General features: G+C 40.1%; 2 protein-coding genes across 5 annotated transcripts in view; both read left to right on the forward strand.

The window, feature by feature from the left end:
* CAPRIN1 (cell cycle associated protein 1) overlaps positions 1-8,298 on the forward strand; it is a 36,933-nt gene extending 28,635 nt beyond the window's left edge. For both annotated transcript variants that reach the window (XM_045808517.2, XM_045808518.2), the window contains 5 exons: positions 24-174; positions 2,882-3,076; positions 3,760-3,860; positions 4,860-4,923; positions 6,460-8,298. In XM_045808517.2, the coding sequence (XP_045664473.1) occupies positions 24-174; positions 2,882-3,076; positions 3,760-3,860; positions 4,860-4,923; positions 6,460-6,524 (576 nt within the window). In that variant the 3' untranslated portion in view covers positions 6,525-8,298. The remainder of the gene's footprint in view (positions 1-23; positions 175-2,881; positions 3,077-3,759; positions 3,861-4,859; positions 4,924-6,459) is intronic.
* A 436-nt stretch (positions 8,299-8,734) lies between these two features.
* Positions 8,735-18,222, forward strand: part of NAT10 (N-acetyltransferase 10) — a 40,940-nt gene continuing 31,452 nt past the window's right edge. For 2 of the 3 annotated variants that reach the window (XM_045808514.2, XM_045808513.2), the window contains exons 1-3: positions 8,735-12,804; positions 14,751-14,873; positions 15,218-15,309. In XM_045808514.2, the coding sequence (XP_045664470.2) occupies positions 14,766-14,873; positions 15,218-15,309 (200 nt within the window). In that variant the 5' untranslated portion in view covers positions 8,735-12,804; positions 14,751-14,765. The other variant, XM_087854741.1, reaches the window with a different exon arrangement.

Below are 18,222 nucleotides of genomic sequence, written 5' to 3' on the forward strand. Positions count from 1 at the left end.
TCATTTACTTTATTTACTTACAGGTGTTCAATATGAATGCCCCAGTTCCTCCTGTTAATGAACCAGAAACTTTGAAACAGCAAAATCAGTACCAGGCCAGTTATAACCAGAGCTTTTCTAGTCAGCCTCACCAAGTAGAACAAACAGACCTTCAGCAAGAACAGCTTCAAACAGGTAGGAAAGCTGGTGTCACTTCCTTGGCTACTTGCTTTCCAACACAGTTATTGACAGTGTTAGAAGAGGTTAGACTTCAGAGCATCAGTGTCCAAGAGTTTTTGTTTTAGTAGTAGACCTTATGGATTTTTCATTATAGTTCCTGAATTAAATCGAGTCCATGTTTATTGTATGTGAATTACTGCACTTTCTTTGGAGGCCTTATACCAATTTTCTTTTGGTTGGTAAGCGTTCATAATATCCCTGTTTCATTCTATGATTTTAGTGGAACCAAACTTGTTACTTAAATTATGATCAACTTTACTTTTAATTGCTAATTAATTGAAGCCAACTAGCGTGGTACCTGGTAGGTAGTAAGTCAGTTATACAAAGTTAAGAAGCGGTAAGGAGTTGGCTCAGTTGTCAGTGTGCTAGTTAGAATAAAACATGCAAAAGTCTCATGGTAGCTATATTTGGTAGACAAGGTTGAAACAAAGTCTTTGTTGGCAAGTAAGGTCATTCATAAGTTGGCTAGTTACCACACCCATTGCAATAATGTAGATAGAGATATCATTGATTTCTTAACTTTGTAAGGGATGAAATAACCTGCTTTAGGTTTAGGTTATTTAGATCCCAGGTTGTTTATTGGAATCCCATAACAAAACTAGCAGACCTTTCTAAAATCATAGGAGTTAATAGTTTAATTTTATCAGACTGATTTAAGTAACTATGAAATATTCTAATTGTTCAATTTCTTGATAGACTTGGATCAACATTATGGATTTTTCAGTACTAAATTCTTACATATTTCCTGTAGTTTTAAGCACCAGTAATTAGTAGGGAGTTTGAATCAGCTGCAATCTGATATTTATCCGTTATGCTGTCTGTCCAGCTGCTGAGTGATAAAACTGGGCTTCATGCTCTCAGGCTCCTTTAGTTGCTGCCATGTACTCATAGGCATGTCAGCACAATGTCTAAAGGCCCCAAATTCATGTGCTCCACGTACATTGTAGTGTCTAGACAGGAACAACATGAAAAAGGAATATGGCAAGAATCTGGCTATTATTTATGGACTAAAGAGTTTATGCTATACAAATACTTCGATAGAAATTCTGGTTCGTTTTTTTTTTTAAGGAATTCTGGTATTTTAATATTTTTTAAAAGATTTTATTTTTGTGAGAGAGAGAGAGAGAGAATGAACATATGAGCCTGGGGGCGGGGCCTAAAGGGAGAAGCAGACTCCCCACTGAGCAGGGAGACAGGTGGAGGGCTTGATCCCAGAACCCTGGGATCATGACTTGAGCTGAAGGCAGACAGACACTTAACCAACTGAACCACCCAGGCGCCCTGATTTCTGGTATTTTTAAATAAAGATCACACTTTAATTGTACTGCTACGAGTTTTCTTGCAGTGAGATTTGACCAAGACTAATAAAATTCTTACTGATATAAAGTTGAGTTGAAATTTCACTTTTGACCGCTCTCTACATTCATGTGAATGAATCTCTTTAGATAGAAAATGTTACCTGTAATCATAACAGTTGGCTGTAGTTTTAAATTTGGGGAATGTAGTGAAAGACAGTCTGTAGAAAGATCACACTGTGAGTAGTGTAATTGGTCCATTAATTACATAGTTCAAAAAGGAGCCATGACCCCTTTCCCTAGGCATACTTGGGCTTATTCACTCCAAATAGCACTCTAAGAACTGGTAAATGTGTTTGGGGTTTCTTCAGGATATAAAATATATCAGGTGAAGTTTTTCAAGAGTTGCACCACCTTTTCTCTCTGCCTAAACATGGGAGATTTGGGCTGGCAAGAGGCTGCTGATTGTTTTTGTTCCTGGAGTGTGGGCCTTCCTTTAGTCTCTACCTCCCTCACCTTCCAAAGGTAGTCTTCGCATCCTGTTTTTTCTCCCCTGTGAATTATAAACATTGGGGTAATACCAGAAAGGTACCTCAGGATTTAATTTTTGAAGATTCCTAGATTCTAGACTTCTCCCCATTGTGGAAGGAGGAGGGGGTGTGCAAGGTTAGTGTGAACCTTCTAGAATCTTCTCTTCACCTCATCAGGTTGAGTGCCAGTGTGAGTACTATTTAACTGTCTTCTAAATTGGTTGTATTTAAAAGTACTTGAAATGGAATCAGGCATTAAGGGGGGTAAAAGTTGAAGGCCTCTGCTTATTTATCTTTATAATTGACTGAATATTCCACCATATGGTTGTCTAGCTATGGGAGAGCATGGTTTTATATATTTCACTAAGTATCAAGGGAAATTTAAAAGGATAAGAAAGCTTTTATACCTAAGGAGCTTTATAGTGAAAAGAAATAATTAAGTGATACAAAATGGCAATTGTACTCTTCCAGTGTGTAAGATCTTTTGAATTATTGTGGGTCTCTTGTGCTAATAGGCAGATGCCTCTTAGAAGATGTTTAATAATACAGATTTTTTTTTCATTTGGAAGGATAGAATTTTGTGCTCTCACACATTTGTGTGCTTCTAAAGGTTTGGAATTATTGTTGGAGAATTGTATTAATGTATGGGTAAGAGAAAAATAGGGACTTAATGACTTAACTAATGTATAGGTTTCACTGTTGTTAATATGAAAATTTAAAGACAATTTGAAGAGGAAGTATAAGACACCTCTTAAACCAGAAAATGTGAGAGAACAGGTTGTAATGAGCTGTGTGTATGCGGTGAGTGTATATGTAAATTTTTTCTTTTTATTATAGTGGTTGGCACCTACCATGGTTCCCAGGACCAGCCCCATCAAGTGACTGGTAACCACCAGCAGCCTCCCCAGCAGAACACTGGATTTCCACGTAGCAGTCAGCCCTATTACAACAGTCGTGGTGTGTCTCGTGGTGGTTCCCGTGGTGCTAGAGGCTTGATGAATGGATACAGGGGCCCTGCCAATGGATTCAGAGGTACAAAAAAAAAAAGCAAGTTTATGTTCTTTTTCTGATTTATGAAATACATAGAAATATGTTGTATGGTTTTTGGGAAAGATACGTATCTGTCTGCATTAGTGTCTTATGTACAACTTAAACATTTTTAGTATGTTACAGGCAATTGTTAAATTTTTTTTTAAAAGATTTCATTTATTTGAGAGAACAAGAGAAAGCATAGGCGGAGGGAGGGGCAGAGGGAGAGGGAAAAGCAGACTCCTTGCTAATCAGGGAGCCCAATGCAGGGCTCCATTCCAGGACCCCAAGATCATGACCTCAGTCGAAGGCAGGTGCTTAACTGACTGAGTCACCTAAGCGGTCCTGTTATAGGCATTTAAATTGACAAAATTAGGAATGAATTTTTTTAGGTGTCATATCCATGACTTCTGTGTCCTCTAGGTGATAATTGCTTTCCATACATGATCAGACTTCATGGGGATTTTTTTTGGTGGGTGCGTGTGTGCATGAATGGGTAAGATGTCCTCTTCCAAGGAAGTTAATACTCAGAAACTTAGGAACAGATTGGATCAGGATAGGAAACTTAGAAATTAGTTTAAATAACTAGCATGGCTTACAGTTTTTTAGTTCTTCCCTTGGTCAGTAGTAAGAAATAAAAATTCCTTGTGTAGATAAGAAAATTATTTTCTTGTCCTAAATTTTAGGAGGATATGATGGTTACCGCCCTTCATTCTCTAACACTCCAAACAGTGGTTATACACAGTCTCAGTTCAGTGCTCCCCGGGACTACTCTGGCTATCAGCGGGTAGGTAGAAGTTGCTTTAAAATGTAAACCTGACCTAAACACCCCAATGAAATGGAGTGATGTGGTTGTTTGGACTTCAGTAATTAAGTAGTTTGGGGCTAATTTTGTACCTTTGTACAAGAAACTTTATTATGAAAAATGATGACTTTTGCTTTCCTTAAGCACTCAACATAGGTACTTATTTAATAGAGTCGGTTAAAAACAGGATGGTTTTGTGCACTGTTGGTGGGATTGCAAATTGGTGCAGTTACTGTGAAAAACAGTGTGGAGGTTCCTCAAAAAATTAAAAATAGAATTACCATATGAACCAGTAATTCCACTACTGGGTATCTACCCAAAGAAAATGAAAACACTAATTCAGAAAGATATATCTGCACCCCAAGTGTCCATCACTAGATGAATGGATAAAGAAGATGTGGTTTCTATAACGGAATATTACTCAGCCACAAAGAAAAAAGAAAGGAATCTTGCCATTTGCAGGAACATGGATGGACCTAGAGAGTGTGACGCTAAGAGAAATAAGTCAGAGAAAGACAACTACCATACGATTTCACTCATATGTGGAATTTAAGAAACAAAAGATGGACACTCTTAAATGGAGAATAAACTTGGTAGTTGACAGAGGGGGGAGGTGGACAGGGGGATTAGTGAAATAGATAAAGGAGATTAAGAGTGAACTTACCTTGAGCACTAAGAAATGTATAGAATTGTTGAGTCATTCTGTTTTACACCTGAAACTAATATAATGTATGTTAATTATACGTGAATAAAAATAAGTTTATGTAGGAGAAAAAAATGATTTTAAGAGCAGAGACATCTCATTGAATGTTCTTGAATAACAGAAGTACAATTACAGAATAACTTCTAGCTATGGTATATTGAAATGTATAAAAGAATGAGGAAGAATTTTGTGTTCTATTGTGTTAATAAGAATAGATAAGATGATGAGTAAGCATTAAAAATTACATTTTCTTCAGTACTAACTAGCTTGTCTTTTAGGATGGATATCAGCAGAATTTCAAGCGAGGCTCTGGGCAGAGTGGACCACGGGGAGCCCCACGAGGTAATATTTTGTGGTGGTGATCCTAGCTCCTAAGTGGAGCTTCTGTTCTGGCCTTGGAAGAGCTGTTCCATAGTCTGCATGTAGGTTACATGTTAGGAATACATTTATCATTATTACCAGACTTGTTGCTAGGGATTAAATGAAATGCTCTGTTTCTAAAACTTCTCTTGAACCCAAATTTAATTTTTTGAATGACTTTCCCTGTTACTATATAAATTGTCTTGAAAACTAGAACATTTCTCCTCCTCAGAAAAAGTGTTTTTCCAACTGCAAATTATTTTTCAGGTCCTAAAACCTGCTAAATGTTTTTAGGAAGTACTTACTGAAACATTTTTGTAAGACATTTTTGGAATGAAATTGAACATTTATATAAATTTATTATTCCTCTTTCATTTTTGAACATGCATATTATATTTTAGGGTCAGAAATCCTTTAATGGCCAGATAAGCCATAGTTACATTTAGAGAACCATTTAGAAGTGATAGAACTAATTGAAATTTCGGTGCATTTGGATCACTAATGTAGATATAAATGTCAAATTATTTGACTTTTAAATAAGACATCCAAAATCCTAACTAACTTATTGAAATATATTTAAAAATTACACGTTTAAAGAGTTTCTGGTTTTGTCTATCACCTTAGGAAAACTGTTTTCTTATTTGGGCAGGAAGTCAACCTGTGTAACAATTAGGTAGCATTTCATAATGATCTGAAGTTCTAAATGGTTCTCTGATTTAAGGGAAGTTAAATTGAATAGGTTTCCTCTAGATATTGGCCATAACATGTATAAAATGTATATTAAGGAGGAATTGCAAAGTACTTTGATTTCAATGCTAGTAGAAACTGGCCAGCAAAAAGGTGCATTTTATTTTTAAATTAATGGATCACTTGGGAATTACTGACTTGAAGTATCAAAGGATATTTGCATGTGAATGTGGGTTATGTTCTTTCTCACCTTGTAGCATATTCTATGAAAGTTGAGTTGACTGGTAGCTAAAAATCTGTTTTAACAGCATGTAAAAAGTTATTTTATCTGTTACAAGTCATTATACAATTTTGAATGTTATGTAGTTTCTTTTTAACAGTTTAGGTAACAAGGTCTGTTTTTCATTCTGGTGCTTTTATTAATTTTGATAGTATGATGTTACTTACTACTGAAATGTAAGCTAGAGTGTACACTAGAATGTAAGCTCCATGAGAGCAGGTACCTTGTCTGTCTTCACTGCTGTATCTATTTCCAACGCCTGATGACAGTGCCTGGCACATAGTAGGCACTCAATAAATACTTGTTGAATGAATGAATGAATGAGTACTGGTGGAATACTCCATTAGCTCTGCTCTTCTTTTAGCTAGAGAACATGAGCAAATTTGCGCATGACAACTTCCAGGACAGGTGAACACTGAAGAATTGACCTCTTAAACCTAATAATGTGGTGACAAGCTGCCCACATGCTTCTTGACTTCAGATGAAAATCTGCTTGAAGGCAAAGCAAATAATATTTGAAAGAAAAACCAAATGCCATTTTTGTCTTCTAGGTCGTGGAGGGCCCCCAAGACCCAACAGAGGGATGCCGCAAATGAACACTCAGCAAGTGAATTAATCTGATTCACAGGATTATGTTTAAACGCCAAAAACACACTGGCCAGTGTACCATAATATGTTACCAGAAGAGTTATTATCTATTTGTTCTCCCTTTCAGGAAACTTATTGTAAAGGGACTGTTTTCATCCCATAAAGACAGGACTACAATTGTCAGCTTTATATTACCTGGATATGGAAGGAAACTATTTTTATTCTGCATGTTCTGTCCTAAGCGTCATCTTGAGCCTTGCACATGATACTCAGATTCCTCACCCTTGCTTAGGAGTAAAACATAATACACTTTACAGGGTGATATCTCCGTAGTTATTTGAAGTGGCTTGGAAAAAGCAAGATTGACTTTTCAGATAAAATCTACAAATCAGCCTTAGAATTATTCAGTGGTAATTGACAAAACTAAAATATTTCCCTTCGAGAAGGAGTGGAGTGTGGTTTGGCAGAACAACTGCATTTCACAGCTTTTCCAGTTAAATTGGAGCACTGAACGTTTAGATGCATACCACATTATGCATGGGCCCTTAATATAAAAGGCTGGCTACCAGCTTTGACACAGCACTATTCATTCATCCTCTGGCCAAATGACTGTGGTTAAAAATACATGTAAATTGCTTTTTAACAGCTGATACTGTATAAGACAAAGCCAAAATGCAAAATTAGGCTTTGATTGGCACTTTTTGAAAAATATGCAACAAATATGGGATGTAATCTGGATGGCCGCTTCTGTACTTAATGTGAAGTATTTAGATACCTTTTTGAACACTTAACAGTTTCTTCGACAATGACTTTTGTAAGGATTGGTATATATATCATTCCTTATAATGTACATTGTCTGTCACTAATCCTCGGGTCTTGCTGTATTGTCACCTAAATTGGTACAGGTACTGATGAAAATATCTAATGGATAATCATAACACTCTTGGTCACATGTTTTTCCTGCAGCCTGAGGGTTTTTAAAAGAAAAATATCAAATGCCTGCTGCTACCACCCTTTTAAATTGCTATCTTTTGCAAAGCACCAGTATGTGTTTTAGATTGATTTCCCTACTTTAGGGAAATGACAGACAGTAGTTTCAGTTCTGATGGTATAAGCAAAACAAATAAAACATGTTTATAAAAGTTGTATCTTGAAACACTGGTGTTCAACAGCTAGCAGCTTATGTGGTTCACCCCATGCATTGTTAGTGTTTCAAATTTTATGGTTATCTCCAGCAGCTATTTCTGTAGTAGTTGCATTTATCTTTTTGTCTAACCCTAATTGAATTATCTTTTTCTCATGGAGGCATTTATATTCAAAGTGGCGATTCCTTCACTTAGATGCATAGGGAGAGTCACACATTGGATGGAGATGACAGTTAGTAATTCATGTACTGTTGGAATTTGCGCTAGCAGTTTGAGCACTAGTTCTGTGTGCCTATGAACTTAATGCTGCTTGTCATATCCCACTTTGACTTCATGGAGAATTAATCCCATCTATTCAGCAAAGGCTACTAATACTAAGTGAATGGTATTTTCTGTGCAGAAATTGAATTTTGTTTTATTAGCCTTTAGCTATGGAATTTTTCCAGTAGGTGCTCAGTACTAAAGAAAAACAAAAAACAAGACGCAAAACTATTCTCAAACATTCATTATTAGACAACTGGAGTTTTTGCTGGTTTTGTAACCTACTAAAATGCATAGGTTGTTGAACATTCCACATTCAAAAGTTTTTTGTAGGGTGGTGGGGAAGGGGGGGTATCTTCAATGTTTATTTTAAAATAAAACAAGTTCTTGACTTTTCTCATGTGTGGTTGTGGTACATCATATTGGAAGGGTTATCTGTTTACTTTTGCAAATGAGTATTTCTTTTGCTAGCACCTCCCGTTGTGTGCTTTAAATGACATCTGCCTGGGATGTACCACAACCATATGTTAGCTGTATTTTATGGGGAATAGATAAAATATTCGTGGTTTACTGGGTAATCCCTAGATGTGTATGCTTACAATCCTATATATAAAACTAAATTTGCTATCTGTGTAGAAAATAATTTCATGACATTTAAAATTGAAGTAAATAAGTTCTTTATACAGTGATCTCCTCTATGAATCAGTTCAGAGATGGGATGGGGGAGAAATGCTTTCTAGGTTTCAAACTATGCATTAGTGTAGATGTTGTGAATGTGTAAGGTGTTAGTAGTTTTATTATTTCTATGTATGTTTTTAAAAGAATCATTTGTTCTTTTGGAAATATTATAATTTTTTTTTTTTGGCATTCTATCACAGTCTAAATGTTAAGTTTTTATGTCTCAATTCAGACTATATTTTTTAAAGGAGTGCCTCATTATGAGGCAGAGAACCTTTTAAAAAGAAGTACCGTTATGATCTGCGTCTTGGTACTAAGTGTCCTGTATAATATGTGAATACTTGTCCTACCTGAAGAAGGCCTTTTGTTTGGTCAAATGCTTATTTTAGCAGAGTTGCAAGGAAATGACTGTCAACATGTGTCACTGTAGCTTCTTGGTATAGTAAGACTCCACATATAAGGTACTTTTTAAATGCACAATATGTCATCTCATGTGGATAATGAGACTTCTATTTTAAAGCTTTAAGGTAGAATGTCATTGATGACCTTGGTTAGACCAGTTTTATTTCTAGATCCTAATATCCCTAAAGAATATGGAAGAGTTTTTGCAATCACTGTATCTTGATATTAAAACATATATCCTTTAAACATTTTTAATCAGTTAGCTTCTACAGTTCTTTTGTCTCCTATATAAGCATCTCTGTTATGTGGGAGACTTCCACTTACAGGAGGCATGAGAATTTGTGTTTATTCTCAGAAGCCTCAGTAACTGAAGTGCTCTGTTGACAACCAGTTCATAAAATGTAGAAGGCAGTTGAGTAGTCACCCTCCTAAGTGTCTTAGGAAATTTGTACTGTTCATTATATTTCTGGTAATATACCTAATTAGGGGAATGAGATAGAGGTAAGCATGGAGTTCAGACCCTTCTTCATTTCATCTTTAAGTTCCCGAACTCTCTTCCTACTTGAGTTCTTACTAAACACTTTTAATTTTACTGGCTATAAATTATATTCAAAGAATCAGTATTGCCCTTGAGCTTATCCCTTCTGTAGCGTCATTGGGGAGGGAAACTATCAGGAAAATGAATGTAAATTGTTAAGGCTTATCTCTTTACCTTTTCCCATTCTGAGATCTATAAAAACACTGGAAAAGACTAGTGAATGTCCTAAATTACATTAGATTAAATATTAAAATCTGATTCCTTACTGTCCTTGAGTGAAGTCTGCATTAGTTGTGTATACTATCCAGCAAAGCTCTGAAGTGCTTACTTGTGAGAGGAGAGAAGGAAAAAGCTTTGAAGAAATCTCTCTGGTAGCCTTGTCTTCTGTGGAGACTAGACTACCACCTTCTTTCAGCCAGGATCTTAATACCTTAATTTAACAGCTTTTGCAAGGCCTAATCCAGTCTCATGCAGAAGACTGGCTCATTGAGTGTAGGCAGTTCAAGACCACTTGATCTAGTAAAGGCAGTTCTTAGTGTTGTATTTTTATTTGTAAATACTAGTTTTAAATACTGTGTTTATATTTGGGAGACACTGTATTAGGCCATTGAACTAAGGCTTCATTTGGCAGATCTGGGTGTCCTTTCCCAAGCATCATGGCAAGCAGTAAGCATTCAGTGGTGACAAAATCACTGTGGTTCCTGCTTTCACTGAACAGTCTAGTCAAAGGTAATGAGTGGTGACAAAAATGTAGCAAATGCCATGATGGAGCAACATGGTTGATGACAGACATAAAGGCCGTGTCTGAGTTATGACCTAGTCAAAATGATCAGGAAAGACTTTGGTGAAAGGGATAATTGAACTAAGACTTGACGGATGAGGAGTAATTAGGCAGAGAAGTGGAGAGAAGGGCATGTCCAAAGGTACAATCTCCCAGTGACTGAGAAGGCTATCTGCTCAAGTGGAAGGAGTATGGGTTTTAGTAGTTAGTGGCTGAAGAAACAGGTAAAGGGTATATAGATAGCTTCATTGTTACGTTCCATGTTATGTTTTATCTCTTTAACAGTTGGAAACTATAAAGGGTTTCTAAACTGTGTATGGGGACAGGGGTGGGTTAAAGGATGGTCACCTAATAAAATTGCCATGTAAAGAATACACAGTGCAGTGTTGAGAACAAGATGTATGGGGCAAGACATGTTTATTGGAGTAGCCCATGTGAGAAATGAATTACAACAAAGTGGAGGGCGGATTCTGTGTGTTTCCTGTCTCACTGGCCACTCAGTAATCAGTATCCTTTGCTGGGTAATCCACGCTTCAGTTGTGAGACGTTGATCTCTAGCTCTTCCCTAGGTTATCTCATCTAATTCCAGGACTTTGAATACAGTCACTCTCTCAGTCACTCCTAAATACTCCTAGGTCTCAGACTCCCCAAAACTCCAGTCCTAGTCAGTATCTCGATTTGAATGTCTTGAGTGTTCCAAATTAATCTCTTAATCTGCATTCATCCATTTGCTTAGGGCAAATACTTCGGCTGTCATTTTTTTCCCCCTTTCATATGCTGTATCTAGTCCTTAAGCAACCTGCATGGTTCTACCTTGAAAATATGTTGTGAGTCATCTTGCACTTCTAACCACCACTATGCTGGCTTAGAGCAGGTAACTACCGTAGCTTACGATGGCTGGCTGCTGCTACTCCTGTCCTTCTGCAGCGATTTTTGCACAGCAGCCAAGAAAGCCTTTTCTAAGGGCAAGTCAGATTTTGTCACTTCCCAATTGCCCAAACTCCACTGGTTTTCCCATCACACCGGGAATTCTGAAGTTTGGCCCATGTGCGTTCATTATTTGGCCTAATTTCCTGCCATTTTGTTCTTGCTCATTGTAGTCTGGCTACATTGGCTACTTTGCCACCTTGCCAACATTTTTCCCATCTAGAAATCTATATGTTATATCTTCAGTGTGGGAAGGCTTTTCACTCAATTATTCTTAATGCTCATTCTTTCTAAATTCGGGTATTTGCTCCAGTATTATTACCTCAGGCCTTCCATGGCCGTCACTAAAACATATCCTTTGTCACTATCTACTTACTGAATAGTTTTTTCTTAATAGCACTTAAAACTTAGAATTATGCAAACTTCATGAGTGACAGGAACATTTTGGTCACTTTATCTGTTGTGTCTGGCATGTTGACATTTTTGTTGAGTGAATTAGAAAATGGTGGATATTGGACTACATGGGTGGTGCTGATTACATTAGAATTGGAATTTTCTTGATTTGGGGAAGGAGTTCAGTGGGGAAGGGAAGATAAGTTCGGCATCAGACATTTTGAATTTGAGGTGTCCGAAAAATGACAAGCAAGCAACTGGGATTTGTTTACTTGAGGGTCAACGATCTGGCCCAAAGACAAGAATGTATAAGAATATATGTGGTTCTTGTGCATGGGCGAATTTCGCCTGGGAGCTGGTGGGGGTGGGGGGGTGGAGGAAGAAAGGAGGTCAAGTAATTTTGCAAGAGCAGAGCCTCAGAGCTGGTATTTCAGAAGAGCGCCGTCATCTGATGGCCAGATAAGGCCTATAGGGAGCTTACAAAGTACCCATACTGGTGGGTAGAAACCATACTGAATTCTCGACAGGTCTACAGGATTTCTGCAGGTGTGGAGGGGTCAAGTGAGATGAATCAAATAGGTCTGCTGGTCGAGTTTTCTCATTTTGTCACATTAAAGTGGGAAGTTATTTAATAAAAGAATCCGTAAAATTACGCACGGATCCCTGGAGTCTCGTTAAACTAAGCTAACACAACCCTGGACCACTTACATGTGCTGCCTCGGACCCATCTGGGAACCCGGGCTCGCCCCAGCACAGTGTCAGGAACTGGGAGGCGGACACCTGTATGCTTATTTTGCCCTCGGAAGCCAGGGTATTTTGAATCGGATGTGAGGCAAATCGCAACCGGCACCACAGCTACCGCGAGCAGAGGCTGAATCCCAAGGCCGCGCCAGGTATTTAGGCTGCAGCTCCGCCTCCCCGGCCTGTGACGTCATCACACGGAGACCTGGTTGAGGAAGGTCCCCGCACGCGCGTTACGCCGTGCCGTTAGTGCGCTTGCGTACACGCCTCTTTCTAGGGCCTGAGCGGGACGCGCGTCACGGAGTGAGGCCAACTCTGAGAGCGCGCGGTCAGGCATCCGCTAGGGGCAGCCCGCCGCTCCCTCCTGGCTGCTGGAGTAGTTCGGTTCCCCCACGTGCTTCCGCTTGGCTGCTGGCTGGGATCCGCTGGGCTCGGGGCGCAGGTACCCAACACGGGATGGCTTGGGGTGGGTGTCGAGGTCGGTGTTCATGTGTTTCTTGGGCCCAGAGGTGACCGGCTCGAGGATGAAGTCTCTGCATCTATGCAGATGCCCGGCCCTCTTCGACTGCCTTCCCGCACGGGCGCTCCTAGGTGATAGATTTTAATTCCCCGATTAGCGGCCACCCTCGGCGTGCTTCTCGAGCGCTCTCGGGGGGTTGCGTGGCTCGATCTCCACCTTCTGGGGACCTCTTGTTGGGGTTGGAGTGAGGGGGTGGGTGACAACACTTTGGCTTTCCGCGGAGCTTACCCACAGTTCTTGGTATTGACGCGCTGGGCATTAAACTGAGGGGCTGGGCATTAAACCAAGTCCAAATCTTCCCACGCTTTGAACTGTTTGCCTCAGCTCCTCCTTTTATAGTCTTTGTTCAGCAGTCACATCCAGGACTTTGTTTTGTTAATGCCCCTAGAATGGTGACTGGCACATAGATGCTGTTTTGTTAGACCAGTAGATGAGTGAATGAAGAAAAGTCCTCTTTCTTTTCTCTCAGGTCCCTGTTTATCAAGTCTTCCGTGGCACCTCCAGCCCAGAGTAATCTCAGACCTTCATTCAGCCCACTGGCTGTACTATTATTTTTATATCTAATTGTCTGTCTTCAGACAGATCGCCCCTTATCTGTTTCACTTGAATATTTTCTCCAAGGAGAATGAAAACTTGAAGTCAGGGGCTTTATCTGGTATTGCTTCTGGGGCTCCCACAGTAACTAGGGCAAAACACGGTCTCTAATAATTAGTTATTGATTGATCAGTGTGTGGTTGGTTTGTGGCAGCAATCAACGGACAAGCTGGGCAGATTGGTGAGCTGTAAAGAGCTTAGGCTTTGGAGTCAGGCAGACTTGAGTGTGAATCCTATCTCTGTTACTTTTCTTCCTTGAGATACTTGAATTCTTTATACTTGCTCCTTTCCTTATGAAAAAGGAACCATTTATTTTAACAAAATGTTTGATATTAAGATAGAACTGCTAAAATCCATATTTGGATTGGAGATTAGAAGCATGGTTACTGCACTGTTAAGGCAATTAATGAACTTCATGTTTAGAATGCAGGAGGCCCTGGACTTTCTAGGTAACCTGTCATTCTTAGTCTTATGTTGTAGTAATATAATTGATAGTCCTGATGTTTCTTTGGTGTATTTATTCTGGTAGTGATGCAATATTGTATCATATATAGTCACAGTAACTTTTACGGTCTGTACAGGCTTCAGTATGGTTTTCCCTCCCTCGAGGGGACAATTGGGACACATTTCATCGCAGTAATGTTCATTGATTTCCTTTTCCTGACTTTATTAGTAATGCATATGAATTTAAAAAAAAACCAGAATACCAAATAACAAAAAAACAAAATAAGAACCATCTGCAATCTCACTATTCAGAAATTATTACATTTTGGTGTTTTCTTCCAGGTTTGTTTTCCATGTATGTTATGTACATGCATTAAAAAAAAAAAAAGGTATCGTGCTTTATCCCGTGATGTCTATCTTCTCATAAGTATCTACATTCATATCCTTAGATAATTTCTGAAAGTTATTTTGAAAAAGTTTTCTTGAAAACTGCCTTATTCTATAAATATGCCATCATATATTTTAATCATTCTGTTTTTTGGAAAATTGTTTTCAGTTTTGAAAAAAACCTCTTTGATAGGAGTGTGAATTACAGCTTCTCTTCTGACTTTCCTGCTGAGGAAATATATTCTTCACCTCCCAAGGCTCGGTTTCCTAATTTTAAAAATGAAACGGACATGTTCCCTAGGGAGCAGTTGGAGGGTTAAGTAAAATGTTTCTTACAAATGCGCCTCTCACAGCCCCGGGCCCCACAGGAGGCCTCCAGCTAATGTTCCTCACCTAGAATCTGGTGTTCATGTCCAGTTGTGTTTCCTTTCTCTCTGTTTCAGGGGTAATCTTTCACCATGCATCGGAAGAAAGTAGATAACCGAATCCGGATTCTCATTGAAAATGGAGTCGCTGAACGGCAAAGGTCTTTGTTTGTTGTAGTCGGAGACCGGGGAAAGGATCAGGTAAGACCTGGTCATCACTTCCTGACTGACTTTGTATCTTATTCCACAGAGTCAACTTGTTATTGGGCCTCTGAGGTTTCAGCACATAGTAACCTTAAGGTCCCTTTGACTGGTCTTCTTTGAGTAAAATGCCTAGTAAGAACCTCAGCAGGGACTGAGCATGAGGTTAAGTGTGTGTGACCGGGCTTCTAGCCCCTGCCTAGGCCCTACTGGCTTTGTGACCTGGGGCACTTCCGTGTCCTGGCCTTCGGTTTACTTTCCGGATCTGTCAAGTCAGGTCTTGGGCCTGGCAGTCTCTGAGGTCTCTTTGGGCCCTGAGATTCTGTGACTTCTTCCTTTGGCAGGTGGTCATACTTCATCACATGTTGTCCAAAGCAACCGTGAAGGCTCGGCCTTCAGTGCTGTGGTGTTACAAGAAAGAGCTGGGGTTTAGCAGGTAAGTTTGGCCCTTACCACTTATAGTTCCTGCCCCTTACTTCAGTACCAGCCAGTGATTCCCTGACCTAGTTTTTCAGGGATCATTAGGGAGGTGCTACCTCTGAGGACACTTCCAGAGAGAGAAAATGATAGTGCTGATGTCCTTTCTTCATTCCTGACGATAACTTTCACATCCGTTCCATGCTCTGTAGAAGTCCCCAGCCCAGTTCCTTGCTTTCTGCCTGTGATTTTTCCTTTTACTTTTCCAGCTGATCAAGCCTATCTAATGCAAGTTCCTTCAGTTGCCTTTTCCCATCTCATATTTACTCTGCATTTTCAGTTTCTTTTTTTGCCTTTTGTTTCTGAGGAGAGTGTGCCTCATCCCATGTCCACTGCAAACCCTTTATCTACGCTGGATCTCTTCTCTCACTTCTTTCAGGACCTGCACCCTCTTTCCTCTGCCAGCCACTGCAATCCCCTTTGAAACTTGCTCCTTTTTCCTGTAAATGTGCTCGGCTCTCCAGTCTCAAAAAAAAAAAAAAAAAAAAAAAGATTAGCTGCCTATCCAGTTTTATCTCTCAGGCTCTCATTTTCTCTCACGTTTATTGCCGTGAAACATAAGCCTTGTGTGATTCTAGCCACTCTCTTTGATAACTGGCTTTTGCTTCGATCGTTGTGACCAGATTGTGCTCTGGGAAGTCACTGACAGCCCGACATCTCACGCAGCAGCTGTTCTCCCTCCTCTCAGAGCTCTTTCTCCACCGGTTGGTTCACTGTTGTGTTTGACAGTTGGCCCTCCTTTTATTTTCTGAAGCTGCGGTGGTCAAGATATCTAGTTGTAAATAGCAGACCTTAGCCACAAACACACTTAGGCCCAAAGGGAGTTTCTTGAAGTATAGGAGATACTTACGCGGATGAGATTTCAGCGCTGCCTCAGCTGATACAGAGCCGGAGTGCTAATGCTCCCCGTTCTTAGTCTCAGCTCTTATCGTTGGCTCTGTTCTTCCCCACCACAGCTCCGCTTTCTGTGTTCTTTTGTCCCCATGGCAGAAGTAGCTGTTGAGGTCCAGCAATGTTGGACATCAGTCTTTCTCCCCAGATTCCTGTGGAGAGATGCCCATCCTTGGGCCTGAGGAGGTGGGGTCAGTCCATCTAGTGGAGACCTGGTAGTTCCGCCCATAATTTTGTGTATGGAGGAGTTTGGAGTGTCGAGTCCTGTTCCTCGGCAGATAACCCACTTTGTGATATGTCAGAAGTGCACTCCTGGGGCGCCTGGGTGGCACAGCGGTTAAGCATCTGCCTTTGGCTCAGGGCGTGATCCCGGCGTTATGGGATCGAGCCCCACATCAGGCTCCTCGGCTATGAGCCTGCTTCTTCCTCTCCCACTCCCCCTGCTTGTGTTCCCTCTCTTGCTGACTGTCTCTATCTCTGTCAAATAAATAAATAAAATCTAAAAAAAAAAAAAAAAGAAGTACACTCCTACCTTGGCCTCTATGATGCTTTCTCAGACTGCCTTCCTGAGCAGTGCTCTTTTTCTTGATCTTATTTCCTGCCCTCTGCCCAGCTTGCGTGTGCTTTTCTGTCCTTGAGCCTCTCCTCTGTGCTCTATTCCCAAATGTGTTTGTCTCTGGCATTGACTCTGAACCGGAATTTCAGCTCTGGCTGCTCTGTGTGGTGGGTACTCCCGGCCTTGGTCCTGCTGCCTCCTCTGCCCAGTGTGCCACGTCTGCCTCTCTGGCATCACCTTTTGGGGCCTGCCTCGTTCCCCAAACTTTCCCCAAACCCTGTAGTCACACCTCGGGGTGCCTCCACCCTCCTCACTCCCTTCCGTCTTCCAGTGTTGGTCACTCTCTGTTTTCCCTCCCTGGCAAGATGCTCATTTGCACCCTGGTCTTGTTTTATTTCCAGGTGGTAAGTTCATTTAGTTAGGAGGCCTCACCTGCTTATCTTTATATTTTCGTATTTTCAGATGATCTGGCGTGTTTGTGGTAGGTGCTCAGATAATATTTGTTGAGTTGAATGCATTGTTTAAGTTTTTTAATTGTACTTAGTTCCAAATGCTAAATTTGATTAGTTAGCATCCTTTGGTCTTCGAGAGACTTGATTCTGCCTAAAAGAAACTAGGTTTTGAGTAAATTGTCTTGCTTTTGAAAAAAACATATAAATGCATTCTTGTAAGAAATACGAAAAATACAGACATCACAAAGGTGGAAATAAGAGCATTTATAATCTCAGTGTGTAGGCATAGTTAGCATTTAACTGTCACTGTGTGTCATTATAAATCATAATAGGTATTTTGCTGTATATATTCTTTCGTAATTGGGCAGGTAAGCATTTTTAATACAGATTGAGGATAAGCTCTCTTGCCTGTCAGCAGAATGGTGAGTTTCTGGGGCTTGTGAGTGTTACTGCCGTGCAGTTGGTAACTCAGACAGGTGCAGAATTAGGCAGTTCATAGTATTCGGGGCAGATTTGCCCTTCCTATTTAACCCCTCCGACTTCACTTGTAAGAATCTCTTCTTTGCCTCTTGTAGCCCTCCCAACCCTGTCTTGAGGTGACAGAGCCCCAGATTAGCTGATGCTTATAAGTCATGGGCTAAGGCACAATCCCTAAGTGACAGTGACAGTAACCTTGCCCAACTGCCTCTTTCACAGATGAAGAAATATGGGCCCAGAGGGAGGGCCTTTGTTCTAGCTATTCAGTTAGAGAACTGTGGTAACATTTCGATCAGTTATAAGCCTCAGTTCTGGAGCTTTCCTGTTTTTCTCTCATTCTGTAGAAGAAAGTTAAATGACAGTTGGATAGTCAGGGTTTTTAAGACAAAAGAAAAGTTCAGGATTCCTGAGAACTATCCAGATCCCATTCCAACCCTTATATCTTCTGTCTGTATTAAGTCAGAGCTGCCCTTGAGGACTTGATCCCACAGTCTGG

Source organism: Ursus americanus, chromosome 24 (genome assembly GCF_024610735.1).
Source record: "Ursus americanus isolate L20-20 chromosome 24, mUrsAme1.1.p, whole genome shotgun sequence".
In the NCBI taxonomy this organism is placed as follows: domain Eukaryota; kingdom Metazoa; phylum Chordata; class Mammalia; order Carnivora; family Ursidae; genus Ursus; species Ursus americanus.